The 17,910-nt window shown below is 42.6% G+C and overlaps 1 protein-coding gene across 3 annotated transcripts; it reads right to left on the reverse strand.

Annotated features, from left to right (window-relative positions):
- Positions 1-3,453: 3,453 nt before the first annotated feature.
- LOC307215398 (uncharacterized protein) lies at positions 3,454-17,226 on the reverse strand. Of its 3 annotated transcripts, none has more exons than XM_079974591.1 (5): positions 16,930-17,226; positions 12,705-12,998; positions 8,250-8,372; positions 7,586-7,632; positions 3,454-6,073 (listed from the first exon to the last, which is right to left on the reverse strand). In XM_079974591.1, the coding sequence occupies exons 1-5, from the start codon at positions 16,997-16,999 to the stop codon at positions 5,756-5,758; spliced, it is 852 nt and encodes a 283-aa protein (XP_079830717.1). In that variant the 5' UTR covers positions 17,000-17,226; the 3' UTR covers positions 3,454-5,755. The 3 variants fall into 3 exon arrangements, with proteins under 3 accessions (XP_079830717.1, XP_079830716.1, XP_079830715.1); XM_079974590.1 differs by having other exon boundaries at positions 8,250-8,393; XM_079974589.1 differs by having other exon boundaries at positions 8,250-8,411.
- Between the last annotated feature and the right edge of the window lie 684 nt (positions 17,227-17,910).

Below are 17,910 nucleotides of genomic sequence, written 5' to 3' on the forward strand. Positions count from 1 at the left end.
TGGAAGACAAAGAAGGGTTTGTGAGTGAGTAGAAACTTGTCCACTGCATGAGGGTAAAATTCATATTTGTTTATCAGCCCTTTTGCCTCTGGCCTCACTTGCCATTGGATGTAGACCACAGACAGAGAACCTCAGGCCTCTCTAAATGGCCTTCTAGAGTCTTCTCAAGGCACACACCATCCTGACCCACATCCCTCACCCTCATTTGCACCCTCCTTCAGTGTTTTCGGCTGGCTGGAATATGTCTGTGAATTCGGGTAATGCTCCCTCCATGTCTGGATGGAAGACAAAGAAGGGTTTGTGAGTGAGTAGAAACTTGTCCACTGCATGAGGGTAAAATTCATATTTGTTTATCAGCCCTTTTGCCTCTGGCCTCACTTGCCATTGGATGTGGCCCCTGGAACATTGGCTAGAGGAGATGAGGAACATTGGCTGAAAAGGTGCACCAGATCAGTGCTACTACATCAGTGCTACAACATTGGCTGAAAAGGTGCACCAGATCAGTGCTACTACATACTTCTAACCAGATCAGTGCTACTACATCTCCATCCCACTCTTTAATCCTAAATGGTAATGAGTCATCATTTGGGGGGGGGGGGTAGCAATTAAAAATAAGCAATTCATGTTCACATACATAAATATATATCTTTTTTTTTCAATCTCATGAAGTAACAATTCATCAATAAATTAAAAGCAAAACAAAATACGAAACTAGAATAAAAAATACAATGAAAATAGAAAATGTAGATGTTCTAAACCAAAGCCAGGCAAGATTCCAAGCTCCTTAAAAAGCATCTAAAATCATTATTACAACACTTGGGCTTGTGGAGGTGGGGTGGGGCTTATGCCTTACCTGTGGCACATAAATCATGAATTGAAATAATACACCTACAGTTAAGTTTGTGAAGAAAGAACAAGAGAGGTGTGGTGTCTACAGGGGAGTTCATTCAAACACCCTCATGTGTTGCAAAAATTCATGGGCGGGTTGCACCGCAAGCCCTTCCCCAATTACTAACATGCATTGCCCACATCCCACATAGACTGTGCATTTAGGAGCTTTCTGAAGGCTGCTTAGTGACATGCCAATGTTCTGTGTACTGCTTCTTCATGTACAGGGGATGCTGGGCCAATCAGAATCCGCCCTTGCATGGAGGACTTCTAAGAGTCTACATCTGTACATGGCTTTGTGTCAACACCAGAGAGCAAGGCTACACAGCTAGGAAACCATGAGCTCAGTGGGTGACCTGGGGTCAGTCATTATCCCTCAACTGAACCTACCTCCTGATCTCCTTGGAGAAAGATACAGAAATGCAATTAATCAGTAAATGGGTAAATAAATAAATATTTAGCTCAATCCTATGCACTTAACATTTGGAAGCAATAGTTTATGACCTACTGGCAGCCAGGAAGCGTCATTTAAAAAGTTGGACCGGAATCACCAAATCTAAGCAACTGTTGTCTTCTTAAGCATAGATATGGAGCTCCCTGTTTCCGGCGGTGGGAAATGGCTGCCTCCCACAAGACCGGACCCCCAGGGTATGGGAGGACTGTTTCGAAGACCCGCAGATTGTCCGAGATTGCCGACATGCATTAAAGTGCAGCCAGCAGCACACTGGGTCAAAAATAGCACGGTCACGGCTGGCACTCTACGATGCCACTCCTGTAGTCGGGAATATCTGTTTGGGAAAATAAATAGATTTGAAAAACAAACAGACATGGTCTGGATCGAAGAAGCTGGAAAAAAACCTGCAAAATTGTACAGTCTCTGGTGTATGAGCTCGGACTTCAAAGAGATTCTCATCATGGTGTGTGGATTGCGGAGGTATTTGGTATGTTTTTTTCCTCCTTCCTTAATATCTACAATTGGTTTCTCATGCCAAGCCTCATTCAGAACTTAAATTGCTTTTTAAAAAAATAATGAGTACAGTTGGATAATTATTATTTTTTAATCAAATGCAAAACTTCAGTCAGTCATTATTCTTAATCTACCCCAGACCTTCAATTTTGGATTGGTGAAGCATGATAACCATCACTGTGTTTTTGTTTTTTTTTAAGGGGACTCACTGATATTTTGTCATTCTATCTGATGTTTACCTGTCAACTCATCCATTGCCCTGAAGTCCGGTTCACATGCACCTCTTAGCACCTATGCCTTTGAGGTGACTCCAAGTTCCAATGCTGGCAGCCAGTGACTAACTGGTGGGGCATGGCTGACCTTTTAGATGTCACTGAATATGAATGAGATTATATATATATATATATATATATATATATATATATATATATGAAAGCTAAAGAGTTCCAGAAAGACATCTACTTCTGCTTCATTGACTATGCAAAAGCCTTTGACTGTGTTGACCACAGCAAACTATGGCAAGTTCTTAAAGAAATGGGAGTGCCTGATCACCTCATCTGTCTCCTGAGAAATCTCTATGTGGGACAAGAAGCTACAGTTAGAACTGGATTGGTTCAAAATTGGGAAAGGAGTACAGCAAGGCTGCATATTGTCTCCCTGCTTATTTAACTTATATGCAGAATTCATCATGCAAAAGGCTGGGCTGGATGAATCCCAAGCCGGAATTAAGATTGCCGGAAGAAATATCAACAACCTCAGATATGCAGATGACACAACCTTGATGGTAGAAAGTGAGGAGGAATTAAAGAACCTTTTAATGAGGGTGAAAGAGGAGAGCGCAAAATATGGTCTGAAGCTCAACATCAAAAAAACAAAGATCATGGCCACTGGGCCCATCACCTCCTGGCAAATAGAAGGGGAAGAAATGGAGGCAGTGAGAGATTTTACTTTCTTGGGCTCCATGATCACTGCAGATGGTGACAGCAGTCACGAAATTAAAAGACGCCTGCTCCTTGGGAGAAAGGCGATGGCAAACCTAGACAGCGTCTTAAAAAGCAGAGACATCACCTTGCCAACAAAGGTCCGTATAGTTAAAGCCATGGTTTTCCCAGTAGTGATGTATGGAAGTGAGAGCTGGACCATCAAGAAGGCTGATCGCCAAAGAATTGATGCTTTTGAATTATGGTGCTGGAGGAGACTCTTGAGAGTCCCATGGACTGCAAGAAGATCAAATGTATCCATTCTTGAGGAAATCAGCCCTGAGTGCTCACTGGAAGGGCAGATCGTGAAGCTGAGGCTCCAATACTTTGGCCACCTCATGAGAAGAGAAGACTCCCTGGAAAAGACCCTGATGTTGGGAAAGATGGAGCGCACAAGGAGAAGGGGACGACAGAGGACGAGATGGTTGGACAGTGTTCCCGAAGCTACAAACATGAGTCTGACAAAACTGCGGGAGGCAGTGGAAGACAGGAGTGCCTGGCGTGCTCTGGTCCATGGGGTCACAAAGAGTCGGACATGACTAAACGACAACATATATATATATATATATATATATATATATATATATATATATATATATATATATATATATATCTTCCCCCAGGAGGAAGCCACCATCACAATCATACATTGCCTTATCATTTTTCATTTTTTCCACCCAAAAATTATATCTGATCTGAGCTGCATGCACTTTCACATCCTTTCATCGACGTCATGAACCCACTCTTATCTATACACAGCACTCTTTCCTCTGCAGTCAGTGTGCTTGGTGGCGAGATGCTAAAGCGCTTCCTGTTTTTCTCACATATTGTGTCTTTCATATCAACAGGGGAGCAACATGTTCATTAAGCCAATACTTTAGATCTTTGGGTTCTTCTACCTCCTGAGAGACACTGTGGGCACTTTTAGCTGAAAGTGTTCTGAAATGATTTCTTGAGTTTTCCTTTTTCATCCCACTATTGACAGTATGTCAAAGCAGAGATTCAGGTACTGGCATCCTTCTGCTTCAGTAATCTGCCAGAGATTAGGCAGGTGGCAACTGGGTACTGGATCTTTTCAAGAGGAATGTCCTTCCCAGAGTCCCCCTTTGTGCTTTAGCTAAGCACCCTTTTATTTCCCCCTGCTTGACTTTTGCTGCTGGTTTTATGATCCCACTTCTTTATTTTATCTCATTCAGCTTTCTTATTACTGATGGTTGCTTCCTTGGGCTTTATAGAGATAGGTTGTGTTGGACATTGGCTGGCTGAATGAAGAAGCACAGAGGGCTCCTCTTGGAAAGTGAAGCCTACTGCAATTCCTTTTTCTACACAAACTGTTAAAGGTGCAGGAGCCCTGCCATCTCCTTCATATGGCCACTCTACGTGGACATTGGATCAAACAGGCAGGAGGTGCCATTATTAAATAAACAAAGAGAAGATAAGAAGGTTCCTGCTGGTTCAGATCAAAGGCCAAGTCTAGAATCCTAGTTTGCCACAGTGGCCAATAAGATGTCTCTGGAGATGTCTACAAGCGTGATATATGAGTGCTATCCTGCGCGAAAGGAACACATATAGCCACTGTGAACATTTGATAGCCCTAACCTCCATGAATTTCCTCACCCCACCACCTTTTAAGCCAGTTTGTGGACTATGCTGGCAGCCATTTCAGCATCTGCAGCGACAGGGAGCAGCAATCATTTATCTATCAACCATAATTTATTGTACACATCTAGTTCTTTTCCAGTTCATTCCTAGTGGAGATAATTACTATAATCTATACAGTAATTGGTTCATTTAGCCTCAAAATTCTTTTGCTTAATATTCTGATGGGATATCCCTAGTTGAGGATGAGATCCATGAAATACATGATTAAAGTTCTGCTAATTTGGCTTTCAGTCAGTAGAAAATGTATACATTCATTCTATTCACTGAGCACACTTCCAGATGACCAGATTATTGGGCATTCGTCCCAACTTGTTGGCAGGGAGATTAGACTACACTGGCTATTGAATGACCATTTATTCTCATTTGCAAGGAAGTTTGATGACGTTGTGTCAAAGGACACGTTCCAACGAATTTCCCTGTCACTTCCCTTATTGCAAAAAGTCCAGTCTTTTGGGGAAGAGAGTTTGTTCTGCAAAAGCTCCAAATCATTTTAACTGCATGACCTGAATTTGTTGGCATGTGGTTGAATCCCACCTGAAAAGTGCTCTGAGAGGGCATGTCCACACTTCTGCCTGCCCCATGCCTAGAAAGCTTCTCCTGGCATGAGTCCAAGCAGTTTTGTCTTTGTTCTGCCACTTTCCCCTGGAAAACCTGCTCTTTAGCGCTAATTGAGAACAAACATCAAGCCAGAGAAAACCTTATTGCTTCGATTCAGTGGTAAAGATTGGGTTTTACTGGGGGAAAGCAGCGGGGGAAATGCAAGTCTGGATGGGCCCCTTATCTCCTGCAGTCTTTTAGTAAACTGGAAGTGCAAACAAAAGTTGACAGTTTCTCAGAATATTTTTTCTTTTCTTTTTGTTGTAGTATTCCTAAGCTTTCACCATCCAATTCTATGGAAAGCTAGGTAGTGATCGGGATTTGCTTACAGGATTTGTCTCTCTTTGCTGAAGGGATTTAGTAATAAACAGCTAGGCTGCTTATGCAACCAACTGTAATGTGGTTTGATTAGATCAAGGTTTCTGGAAACTAGGACTTGCAGAGCAGCTTATGAAAACAGAATAGATAACATCAGCAAGAGAGTCATTTTAACAACCCCAAAATAATAAATAGCATCAATGAATGAACACATGCTCCTAGTGGAAATAGATGGTGCGATACCCATGCACTAAGCAATTATCAGAGTGAAGCTGATGAGAAAGCTTGCAGAGTCACAGTGGAAGAAGCTATATGATGCTAAACAATGAGCGGTTGTCCACAATTAGTGATTCAGCCCAATGGCAGCATATTCTGTAAATTCCGTCTCAGCGGAATGCTCATGTCTCTGAACAGGTTCCCCATAGCTCAGTGTTGCATAAATAAGGGCTTCCTTCTTTTGAGGTAAGAGTTGCTGGGTATTGGAGACACATTCATCACATGTAGGCTTGGGTGGTGCCCTGATGGCATTCCAGCAGTTGCATTGATTGCCGTAGATGGGATCATCATCTGGAAATTGCAGCACATAAGGCTCAGCAGCTTGATGAAATGCAGGTATCGTATGGGAGGCATTGCTGCACTGGGCATCTGCATTGCTATTAAGCTATGGGGGAAACAAGAGTACAATAGATTCATGAGAGAGTGCAGTATCTTAATCACATATCTAGCTAGGGGCAAAGACAACAACCATGTCAGACGTGGACAGCTCAAACATCAGGGAAGATGTCGCTTTTCAAGCCTTCATTAAAACCACAGGTTTCCCCCATCCCTGACCCTCTAGACCTTGTTGGGCTGCAACTCCCATCATCCCTGAGCATTGGCCATGTCTGCTGGGGCTGATGGGAGTTGGAGTCCAACAACATTAGCAGGGTAGCAGGTTGGAGAAGCCTTTTTACATTTTAATACCCAGGATAACATCCAAAGCACCTGGATTAAAAGAAGTGCAGTTGACACTCATCAGATTATGTATTGTTTTGATGTGAAGTTAGACACAGATGAGACATGGCACTATTCATGTCTTCAATACTTGCTAAAAAATCAAATGGTTGATTTTTTTAAAAAATAGTGCGGTAGTGATCAGGGTGAACTAGACTGGGATTACATGTGGAAGAGGAGTGTTAGTCCTTTGTCCCAAACATAGTCCTGTTCCCAATGCAGTGGCAGGAAAATTCCAATTGGGAGTCTGTGCTCCCAAAAGAAAGATCAGCCATGTAAAGGCTAAAGTCATGAATAATGACATGATGCCTCATTTGGACCTCTTCTAAGTCTAGAAAAAGCTGAACTTTGGAGCAAAAAACCAGCTTTGCACAAAACTAAGAACATTTACCCATATTTCTACCTCCCTTCTTCCCTCTGTTGTTTCACGCTATCTGGTTAAGGTTGTTGGCAACTTGGGAGGCAGAATTTGTCCATGTAGTTCAGTAAGGTGCAATGTCACTGATGGCTAGGATTTAAAACACAACTAAACATCACTTCAGTTGAAGGCTGAGCTTTCTTCCTGTGTTCATTAATGAAAATTGCTTCCTTTAAGTGGCAAAGTCCATGAGGTGAAGGTTTTTATATGTATCTTGAAGGGGTTGGAACATAACACATTAGCCCTCTCCAGGAATTCAAGCTGTAGCTCCATGGTAGAACATCTGCTTTGCCCATAGAAGATTCCAGCTTCAATTCTTGACATCTCCAGGTAGGACTTGGGAAGAATCCTGCCCCAAAGCCTGGAGAGCTGTTGCCACTCAGTGCAGACAATACTGAGCTCAATGGACCAATGGTTTGACTCATGGGGATTGTAGGGATGAGCACCCTAGCTTCACCCCTTGTCATTATTCTCACCTCGTGGTGGTGTCCATGTGAATCAGGGAGCCTCCTGCACTTGTGGGGCTCTCTGTGCATTTTGGAACCAAGATTTTCCATGGGTCCAGGAGGCTTGACACAGTCACCCTGCAACTCATGGAGGGAGGTGGGTGATGATTAGGGAGGTAGGGGAAAGCTAGCACACACTTCTCCATGGCCTCAGCTCATGTGATTACTGTACACAGGGACAGAATGCCTGAAAGGGGCTTATGAGCATTTAAGTACTCGGAAATTCAATACCAGGCTCATCAGTGAAGAAACCTACCACATTCATTTCACTTTGTGAGATTGATGGGCCCTTATTGCTGTTCACTGGAAAGGAAAAGAAAAACACCAGCTATTGATGGAACAACATTTGGATAGTTCGTCACATTCATTGTACAAAAACAAGAACGCAGCTTGTGAAAATGCCCTGTCTCATAAAAAGGGGATCAAGGAAATCCTTATCAAATTTTATGGATAGGCCAAAACTGCTATGCTGTTATAATGAAAGTCAGGCAATAAATATTTAAAATAAGTAGCTTTTATCCAAGACTGTGAGTTTTGGAAGATAGTCATGGAAGCAGTCCTAAGACACTTTTTTTTTATCCTGAGGTAGAACAGAAATGGGGGTGGCACCACTTCCCCCCACCCCGATCAAGGCACATAGTGGTTCCCAAGATTGGTCAACTTATTTTGACCCATAAGGCAGAACTCCCCCCCCCCAAACACCTCGCCCCAAGAATAAAATATAATCATAATAAATTTAGAAGTAGCCATTTGCTGCAGTTCTGTAACACTCAAACTCAACTGCCTCACTCTGCCTGTGGGTAGGTTCAGCCCTGGTAATATGAGAACTGAAAAGATATTTGAGTAGCAGAAGTGAGACAGCTGAATATCTCTGCCCAGGGAAAAGAGGGGGAAACTAGAGAGATCTTGAGAGAATTCACCTTTATGCTTCCTTATGCAGCACAGCAGGCCCAAGCAGCTCAAAATGAAGAGGCACAGCGGTCCCAGGAATGACAGGAAATAAATAATCAGCTTCATGTCCTTTCCAACTGCTTCATTATCTTCTGCAGCAGCATTTTCAGATTCTGTTATTTTATTGTGATCTGTTATTATTGTTGTTGTTGTTGTTGCTATAATTACTATTTACATTTGCTATTGTCCTAATGCCAAAGCAACATGTTATATTTCAATACAGCAATGCAGTTATTAATCATTAAGCAAATACAAAGAGCTGAGCAGTTAAAATCTTCCCTCAACCCCCTACCAAAGCAGAATTCACCATCAGTTAACTTAACGGGGGTGAAATAACCAATATGGTAAGAGAAGTTAAACACTGTTTAAAAGTAAGCATTCTCAGAAAGAGAAAGAGCATTCAAAAGTCAATTAAAATTCAAAAGAAAAATAGCATGCTTCCTAACAGAAGTAATCTGTTGATCCAGAATGGTTTCACAAGGGTCATTGACAATACATTATGATCTCCAAATGTTCTTAATGCAATCTAGAAAGCCAGAGAGGCTATAATGAAGGTAATGAAGGATCCAGAATTCCCAGTGTTTCTGTAGTGGAGGGCAGAGGATGCTGAAATGAGTCAAATAAGGGCAAATGAGGCACTGCCCCAATAATCTGAGTTTGCTCTCCTCCAGTTCATGCCTGCCTGCCTTCTTACTAACATTCACTCCGGGGTGGCACAGCTCGTCAACTTACTCCTCAGTCTCAGTGTTTCTATTGTTGAACTCAGCAAGGAGGAGGATCCCTGGAGGGGAAAACATTTTTAGCTTTCCCCCCATACTGTTTTCATTACCAAAATAGCTCCTTCAACCTGCTATTAGAGCCCTAGTGCCCTGAGCCCCAGTTGAAAGGATGGGTGTGTCATGGAACTGTATGCTGGGCAGCCGCTGACACTCCATCTCTGTGTTTGGAGCATGTCAGAAGAGCCTCTACAAGCAGACCAATATACAGTACATGCGTAGAACTCCATGAGGAGGGGAGCCATGACCTAGTCAGGGTTCTCTCTTACTCAGAGACACACTTCAAAAGGATGGATGACAGGAAGAAGAAGAAGAAGAGTTTAGATTTGATATCCCGCTTTATTGGCTAACAATCTCCTTTCCCTTCCTCCCCCACAACAAACACTCTGTGAGGTGAGTGGGGCTGAGAGACTTCAGGGAAGTGTGACTAGCCCAAGGTCACCCAGCAGCTGCATGTGGAGGAGCGGGGAATTGAACCCGGTTCGCCAGATTACGAGTCCACTGCTCTTAACCACTATACCACACTGGCCCATTTCAACTGGGCACAACAGCAGCAGGGGGTGGGCTAGCCCACTCAGCCCCCATTCACTTTCAATACTTGGGAGGAGGATCATGTGACACCCCCCCACACACATACCCAACCAAGTATTCTATGATTGGATGAATGGAGGGAAGCAGTTTTATAGAGTACAAGTAGATACTTGAAACTTAGCCTCAAGGTAAACCTGATATTAAACTTATCTGTGAATCCTTTGCTTGAGATTCTCTTTTTTCTTTCTTTCACAAAACAAACTAATAGCAGTCATGAGGGTGGGGTGAGGGAGCAGGTGTTAATTCTGGCTGGAAAAGTGGCAGGGTAGGAGAGTATTGACCTCTCCTCATGTGCCACACGATAGCATTACCTGTGCCATCCTTCCATTGCCTCCCTGAAATAGCTCTTTGCATCAGCTAGCAACATTGGGGTGAATTAACAGTTTGGGAGAGAAATAATTTTCAGTAGGGAAACATCATGGGGGAGAAGTTGGATAAACTTCCCCTTTCTTCAGTTTTGATGCAGATGTTGTAGGGATGGGGCTTATGACTATTTTTAGGTTTTTGTGTGTGTTTTTTTAAAGAGAGAAGTACAGTATCCCAACTATGTGCGTCAAAAGTCACATTTAACTCAACCCTTAGAGAACTGAAACTAAGGTAAGTCAATTTGAGATCAGCTATATCAGGGGTCAGCAAACTTTTTCAGCAGGGAGCTGTTCCACTGCCCCTCAGACCTTGTGGGGGGGGGGGCAGACTATATTTTGAAGGAAGAAAAAAAAATGAACTCCTATGCCCCACAAATAACCCAGAGATGCATTTTAAATAAAAGGACACATTCTACTCATGTAAAAACACACTGATTCCTGGACCGTCTGTGGGCCAGATTTAGAAGGCGATTGGGATGGATCTGGCCCCCCGGGCCTTAGTATGCCTACCCATGCGCTATAGTAAGAGTTGCACAGCCTTAGGTGTGCTTGTTTCGTATTTCAGCCTCCTGTGGGATTTTTATTTTGTAAAGGTTTCAGCATTTCAATTTTATACAGGCCGTTTCTTAAGCTCAAATGTAAGTTCTGGGCAATGTGACCCTCTTGTTGAATTTACATACACAGAAAGTCCAAATACCAATTTGAGTCATTTAGATGTTACAACATGGGCTGTTTGGCAGTCTGTACAGGTTTCATTTCTTTACACTACTAGACAGCCTATTTTTTGGCAGATGACTGATAAGGCTACTGCTCTACACATTGTTTGCAAATAAGGGAGCCGTGATGTCTTTGATGTGTGATGAACATTTTGTAACTGCAGCACTTGGGTTTAACTGTTTTCTGCAATGAACCCCATCAAGATTTGGAAAACTGAAATACCGCAAAGCAAGGAAGAAATGAGCAAATCTTTGCCAACGTTCACACCATATATTTAAATCACTATGATACCACTTTAAACAAACAGGACTTCCCCCAAAAAAGAATTCTGGGAGATATACCTAGTGCTTTTTTCTGGGGGGGACGCAGGGGGGTGCATACCCCTAAACATTTTTTAAGAAAAAAAGCACTGGATATACCTTTCTCCATGCACGGCCTTCAAGACAGCTTACAAGCAAAGCATTTATGTATACTACTATTATTTATTAAATTTGTATACTTCCCTTCATCTGAAGACCACAGGGTGGTTCACAACATAAAAAGAAAAACACAAAATACATAATAAAACAAAAGCAAAGCAATAACCCCCCTCTCCTAAGCAGGTTTAAAAGAATATAGAATGTTAACCAGCCAAAGGCCTGTTTTATAGAGAAATGTTTTTGCCTGGCGCCTAAAGATATGTAATGAAGGCACCAGGTGAGCCTTCTTGGGGAGAGCATTCCACAAACGAGGAGCCACCACAGAAAAGGCACATTCTTGTGTTGCCACCCTCTGGACCTCTCACGTAGGAGGTACATGAAGAAGGGCCTCAGATGATGATCACAGGGTCTGAATCGCTTCACATGGGGAGAGGCAGTCCTTGAGGTGATGATGATGCACCCTTCAAAACTAAGTCCCAGGGCAGGTTGCAACAATTTAATACACATCATTAGAAACAGTTTAATGCACATGACAAACTTAGGTCTATTCATTTCAGTGGGTTTACTCCGAGCATAACTCAGTTAGAAACAAGCCCCTTTTCTAATAGCAGTCACACACTTCAGTACAGATTATGCTGCCTCCCCGGGCTCACAGTGTCATCAAAAGAGTTCAGCTTGTTGTCCGTTCCAGCTCTACTGTTCTATGATTCTATGACCAAGAGAGCAGTGCTGGATTGGGGGTGTTTGTGCAGAAGGGGGCACATGCCCTTGTGGCAGTTTTGGAGTGGTGGCAAATTACAGGCTTTCTCACGAGCATGTCCCTGTGTGTGTGCCCCTATCCAACTTTGCCTTGCTCCAAAGGGGAAGAGAAATTCAAAGTATCAGTGTGGGGTGGCCTTTCTAAGGCTCCCATACCCTCCATTCAAGCTCCACCTGAACCAGATGGATTCACGGAGGCTCAGGAAACCTGCTCCATGTTGAAAGGCTCAATTTTCAAGTACCCGCCCCCATCTCCTTTGAAGCTCAGCTGGATTTCCAAGCCTCCCTTATGCCTTGGAGAGCTCACCTGCTGCTGATCCTTTCAATCTCCAATTTCAAATCACTCTCTTCATCCTTCTCAGCTGTTGCCACTGGGCTAAACATGCTGAGATGGAGAAGCGGGGCAGCAGTGCAGACCACTGTCGCCTATTGCAAAATTTGTAGATCCAGCATTGTAAGAGAGGCAGCGCATGCAACATGGCTGGGACTTTGATGGGCCTTTTGACAGTTGGCTTTATATACTGTACTAAAGAGTGCTGCACACAGATAAGAGGAAAGGGTTAGCCTGCAGCATGCCAGAGGTGCTTAGAGAAGAGGAAATAAAATCAATGTACAGTTGAAACCTTGACTGTGTTGATGTGCGTTTCTTGAGCAGAGCAAGAACATAAACAAATGACCGCAGGGCTATAAGCACCAGGCAACTGACCAGGAGGCTGATTGAATTGCCCATAGGCCTGTTGCTGCAAACAATGAATTGGAAAAAGGCCCTCATTCTCAGAATTGCTTATGATGCTTACCTTGTACAATGACTTGTATTTCATGGCCTGGGAGTATGCTTTCCCCTATAGTAGCTCGACACTGATAGCGTCCACTGTCATTCTTAGAAATAGGCAAAAATTGCAAAACAAAATCATGGCCTTTCCAAAGAATATTGTGTCTTTGTCCTTGAGGCAGAATTTCACTGTTCCTGTACCAATTTATCGTAAGATTCTCTTGGCAATCCATTACTGGGCACTTTATACTGAATGAAATGCCAGCATTTATCGTGTAGTTGGTTCCCCTTCGGACAGAAATAGTGCAGTTTTCATTCCCTGGAAGAAAAAAGTGGGGTGGAAATTATGCCTGACACACCTCAGATATTTTTGCATTTTTAGCGATATCATTTCATTGGCGTCTTGTTGGTTTTTCCATCCATGCAATACCTTTAGATGAGAAGAGCTGATTGGCAAGCTAATATGATATAAAATATTGACATCAGTCATCTTTATTGGTTTAATCACAGTCAAGATATTTATAAATTATTATTATTGTTATTAGTATATTTATTTCTATCCCTTTTCCCCAGACTGGAACTCATGGCGGCTTACAAAGATAAAACAGAACAAGCTTAAAAACAAAGAAAAGATAATTATTTAAAATGTAATTAAACACTAACAGAATCAAAATGCTATAAAAAGATCTGTTAAAAACATAAACAGAAACTACAAATCCCAACAACACCCCTTTCCTAAAAAAACAGTCAGTTCCCAAAGGCCTGTTGGAACAAGTCTTCAACTGCCAGCAGAAGGACAGCAATGACACAGCCAATCTAACTTCTTTAAGGAGGGAGTTCCAAAGTCTGGGAGCAGACACCATGAAGGCCCTGTCCAAGTGGGTGGTGGGAACAAGAGAAAGACCTCCCACAAAGAGTTCAGAGCCTGGACAGGTTTGTATGAGGGAATGTGGTATTTCAGATAACCTGGACCTTGGCATCAGAAGTCTGTTATCAGATGTCTGGATGACCAAACAGTTACTTCTTGCTAAGCCCCATCATTCTGCCTGGACACTGAGGTCCAGGTCTGAGGGCCTTCTGGCGGTTCCCTGATTGAGAGAAGTGACGTTACAGGGAACCAGTAGAGGGCCTTCTCGGTAGTGACGCCCGCCCTGTGGAAAGCCCTCCCATCAGATGTCAAGGAAATAAACAACTATCTGACTATTAGAAGACATCTGAAGGCAGCCCTTTTTAGGGAAGTTTTTCATGTTTGAAGTTTTATAGTGTTTTTAATATTCTGTTGGGAACCACCCAGAGTGGCTGGGGAAACCCTGCCAGATGGGTGGGGTTCTATCTATCTATCTATCTATCTATCTATCTATCATCATCTCTATCATCTATCTATCTATCTATCTATCTATCTATCTATCTATCTATCATCTATCTAATCCATCTATCATCTATCGTATACATTTCAAAATCATGTTGAAAGCTTTTGGGCTGGTGCAGCTAACTTCCATCAATCCCAGGAATTCACAGCTTACCAGGACACTTGCTGCACCCTTCAAACCCAGCAGCTTCAGCTCCCTTACCAATGGTAAGCCCTTCTTCAATGCCTTCTGTGGTCAATGGGGCAGTAGGCATGGGGGAGGGGATTTGATTCCATTTGCATTTAAAGGTGAACCTACCTAATTTGCACAGCGTGCAAACTGAAACACAGCCAACATCCTAAATTCAAATTTCTCCAAATTTTGCAGCACAGTTCTCCAGTCAAATAATGTGAGCAAAATTGCATATACAGTAGTACCTCGGGTTACATACGCTTCAGGTTACAGACTCCGCTAACCCAGAAATAGTACCTCAGGTTAAGAACTTTGCTTCAGGATGAGAACAGAAATTGTTCTCCAGTGGCAGCAGGAGGCCCCATTAGCTAAAGTGGTGCTTCAGGTTAATTTCTTAACAAGAACAATTTCAGGTTAAGTATGAACCTCCAGAACGAATTAAGTACTTAACCCGAGGTACCACTGTACCAGGGCAAAGTGCGCATAAGAATGTATACATCAGTGAAAATAACACACAGAAACGTGTTCTATTCGGAGAAATTTACTTTGCAAAAATGTGTACATTAGGCAAAAGTGGGCATATTATGAGAAATTTGCACTAAAATGCTGATGGATTTATATGGGGACTTAAAAAAACCCACACCATATCATGAACTAATGAAGTGAGCTAAATTTCAGATTGGAAAAATGAGGAAACTTATTCACCTACTACCTTCTGACCAGTGACCACAAGGCAACTTCAGCTACAGAAGGTGGAAATGGAACTAGGTGTGTGACTGAAATTTGAGAACAAGGACTTATGTGGGGCTTATGTAAATTTGTGGTTTTAGGAGGAAAGACGAAGTAGCAGGCTGCAGCCAGTTTGCCACAAAAAGTGGTAGAAGAGAGTGCTGTTTGGTTGCCTGGGTCAAGTAGGCATAAATGGAATGACACGGTGCGGTTCAATAACTTGATCTGATTTACGAAGTTGAGGCGTTTTAAAAGCCACAACAATATCCTCAAGTAAGTCTTGTTCCCCTCCCCATATCTGAATAGAAGAATCTACAATCAAGACCCAAGCACTCTCCCCTCCTGTGGTTTCCAGCAAATGGTGGAATTGCTGTCTCTGACCTTGAAGGCAGAGCATAGCCATCATGGCTGGTAGCCATCAACAGACTTAGCCTCCAAAACACAAAATTCATGATGAGGTTGATTGCTGCCCGAAGGTGAGTGCCACTGGTTTCCTAAAATTCACAAAGACTCTTCAGCACCCAGCAGTCCAAATCCTTCAGATGTAGATTATATGGTATGAGACCACCTGCAAATTTGAAAGGCATGCATGCATGTGTGTGTGTGCGCGTGCGCACACACACACAGAGAGAGAGAGAGAGAGAGAGAGAGAGAATGATGCAAAAATCTTTCTTTTAAATCTTGGGAACTGAAGAACTAGGTCACACTTCTCTTTGGTACTTTGAGAAACACACATTTGCTGGTTTAATGTGTAGTTTCATACTTGAATATGCACTGCTGAATACAAATGAAGGTGTTAATCAACCTGGCATTACTTTATTTATTTGCTGTATTTGTGTCCTACCTTTCCTCCAAGTTGCTCAAGGCACCATGCAGGATTTTCCCTGTCTCCATTTTTCCTTCGCAATAAGGCTTTCATGTAGGATTAGGCTGAGAGATAGTGACTGGCTCACCCATGCTGACTGACACCCAGCGGGCGACACCACTGGGGGGATATGAACCTAGGTCTCCCTGATCCTAGTCCAACACTATACCCACCTACACCACAGAACAGCCTTTGGTGATAGGGAGCCATTTCACATGTTCTAACGTTTAATTATTCATTGAAGATAAAGTGCTCTATAAAATGTTTAAAATAAATAAGTAACGTTCCAGGAAAGACAAGCTCCCATTTGTCTGCTCACAGTGGCCATAAAAACATATGGAGGTAAGGTGAAGGTATCTACGAGATGTTTCCAAACATTTGTCTCTCCTCTGCATGGTACAATGGTTGCCACAGTCAAAGCATTTCCTGTAAAACATTAGTTGTTTTGCTTCTTTACCTTGAGTTCCAGACCGATTAAAAGCAATAAAATATTGATGCATTTAACTTTATCAGACAACTGCAGAGAGAGGATTTCAGAATATTACGCTCTGATTAATAGTTAGAAGCTTTCTCTCTAACCTAAACTTATTCTTGAGTAGTTTTATAGTGTGGGTACCTGCAACCTTCCAGCATTGTTAGGCCTCCAATCTCATCAACAATCGGCCATATTAATTTGCCCTTTGCACTATATTGTCATATTGCCACTCATTCTCCTGTTTTTTATACTGGAATGAACAGGATTAGTCATTTCAGCTTGTTTTCATTATATAATGTCTCCATCCTGCTAACACTCTGCTTGCTCTTCTCTGATACTGCGCCCATTATCTTATGGAAGACACCAATTCACATATGAAGAGTGGCTGTAATTATTCAGTGAAGAAGAGAAACTTCAGCCCCATAGTGTTCGAATATAGATTAATAGTGGTTTCTCTATTGGGGCTGAAGCCTGGTGTGAAATATTCTAAGGCTGGGAATAAGGCCCGTTATTGTACTATTTAACCCAATTTGAGCTGTAGCCTGAACTTAACAGTTGTGTCTAGCCACCTGAAAACATTTAGAAATAAAGGTTTCACACACGTTTCACTGGCATTCAGATAGATACGGCCATATCTTACCATGTGCCCACGTATTCTCCAGCGTCAGCATCAGAAAGAGGGAGCACATTGCAAAGCTACCTGCGTACATGGCCTGGAATGTAGCTTCACTTCATAGTCATCGTGGAAAAGAAAGCTGATCCGTCGGGATGAAACTGTTTTTCTGGTGCAGTTTCAGCAGCTTCTTAATTCGGCTTGCGGAGGCTCATGCAGAAACACTTCAGTTACCTCAAGAAAGTGAGCCAGAGTGGAGGCATGAGGGGATGTGAAAAAGCTCTGCCACGCTCACAACAAATCAAATTTGCTCACCGTAGAACTTCCTGCAGCCGCTGCTGGTTTCCAAAGCCTCTTGCCTCCAAAACCAGACAGAATGAAATCTGTTTTTTTTTTTTTTTTCACCTTGAAAGAGGAACTGGTGGATGGAAACAAAATGAAATACACAGAACATTTTTCAAAGAGTAGCTTCCATTTTTTTTAAGCATTTGAAAAAGTAAAGTTTTTTTTTGAAAAAATAAAAAATAAAGAATTGTTGCAGCACCTCATTTGGATGTCTTCTTTCTTTTGGAAATTCATGTCACTCCTTCTAAGAGCGAACTCATGTGCTGAGTGCCAACAAAGTTGTAACCAAAATGGGAGAGCAGTGCTATTTTTCTAGAAAAAGAGGTGCTGGAACTCCCCACAAATGCCTCCCTTGTTCTCTTATAATGGCCATGGCGCCCACCTGAGAGGTGCCAGAACTGTGTTCCGGCTGAAGAAAAAGCCCTGTAGAGAAGTATCAGCATGATGAGTAGGAACCCTGAATTTTGCAGAGGGGCAACAAATAAAAATACTCACACCACTGGGGCAACCCTCCCTCCAAGAACCTTCACATCAACCCTATGAGGTCTGCACATGCTCAGTAGCCATGGAATGGTGGCAAGCAGTTGCAGAATGGCTTGATGAAGGAGGGCCTGGCTGGCACCCTGAGCAGGAATACCTGTGTTATGAAATAAGAATATGCTG

This window comes from Podarcis cretensis, assembly GCF_951804945.1.
Source record: "Podarcis cretensis genome assembly, chromosome: 4".
NCBI lineage: Eukaryota > Metazoa > Chordata > Lepidosauria > Squamata > Lacertidae > Podarcis > Podarcis cretensis.

What these genes read in the sequence shown, in the direction of transcription:
- LOC307215398 (XM_079974589.1), bottom strand. Translation starts at nt 16,999, where the DNA reads ATGTACGCAGGTAGCTTTGCAATGTGCTCCCTCTTTCTGATGCTGACG. An exon ending in AATACAAGTCATTGTACAAG is followed by an intron (nt 8,412 to 12,704) that starts GTAAGCATCATA and finishes CAATAATAACAG; the next exon opens with ATCACAATAAAATAACAGAA. An exon ending in CTGCATAAGGAAGCATAAAG is followed by an intron (nt 7,633 to 8,249) that starts GTGAATTCTCTC and finishes TTTCCTTTCCAG; the next exon opens with TGAACAGCAATAAGGGCCCA.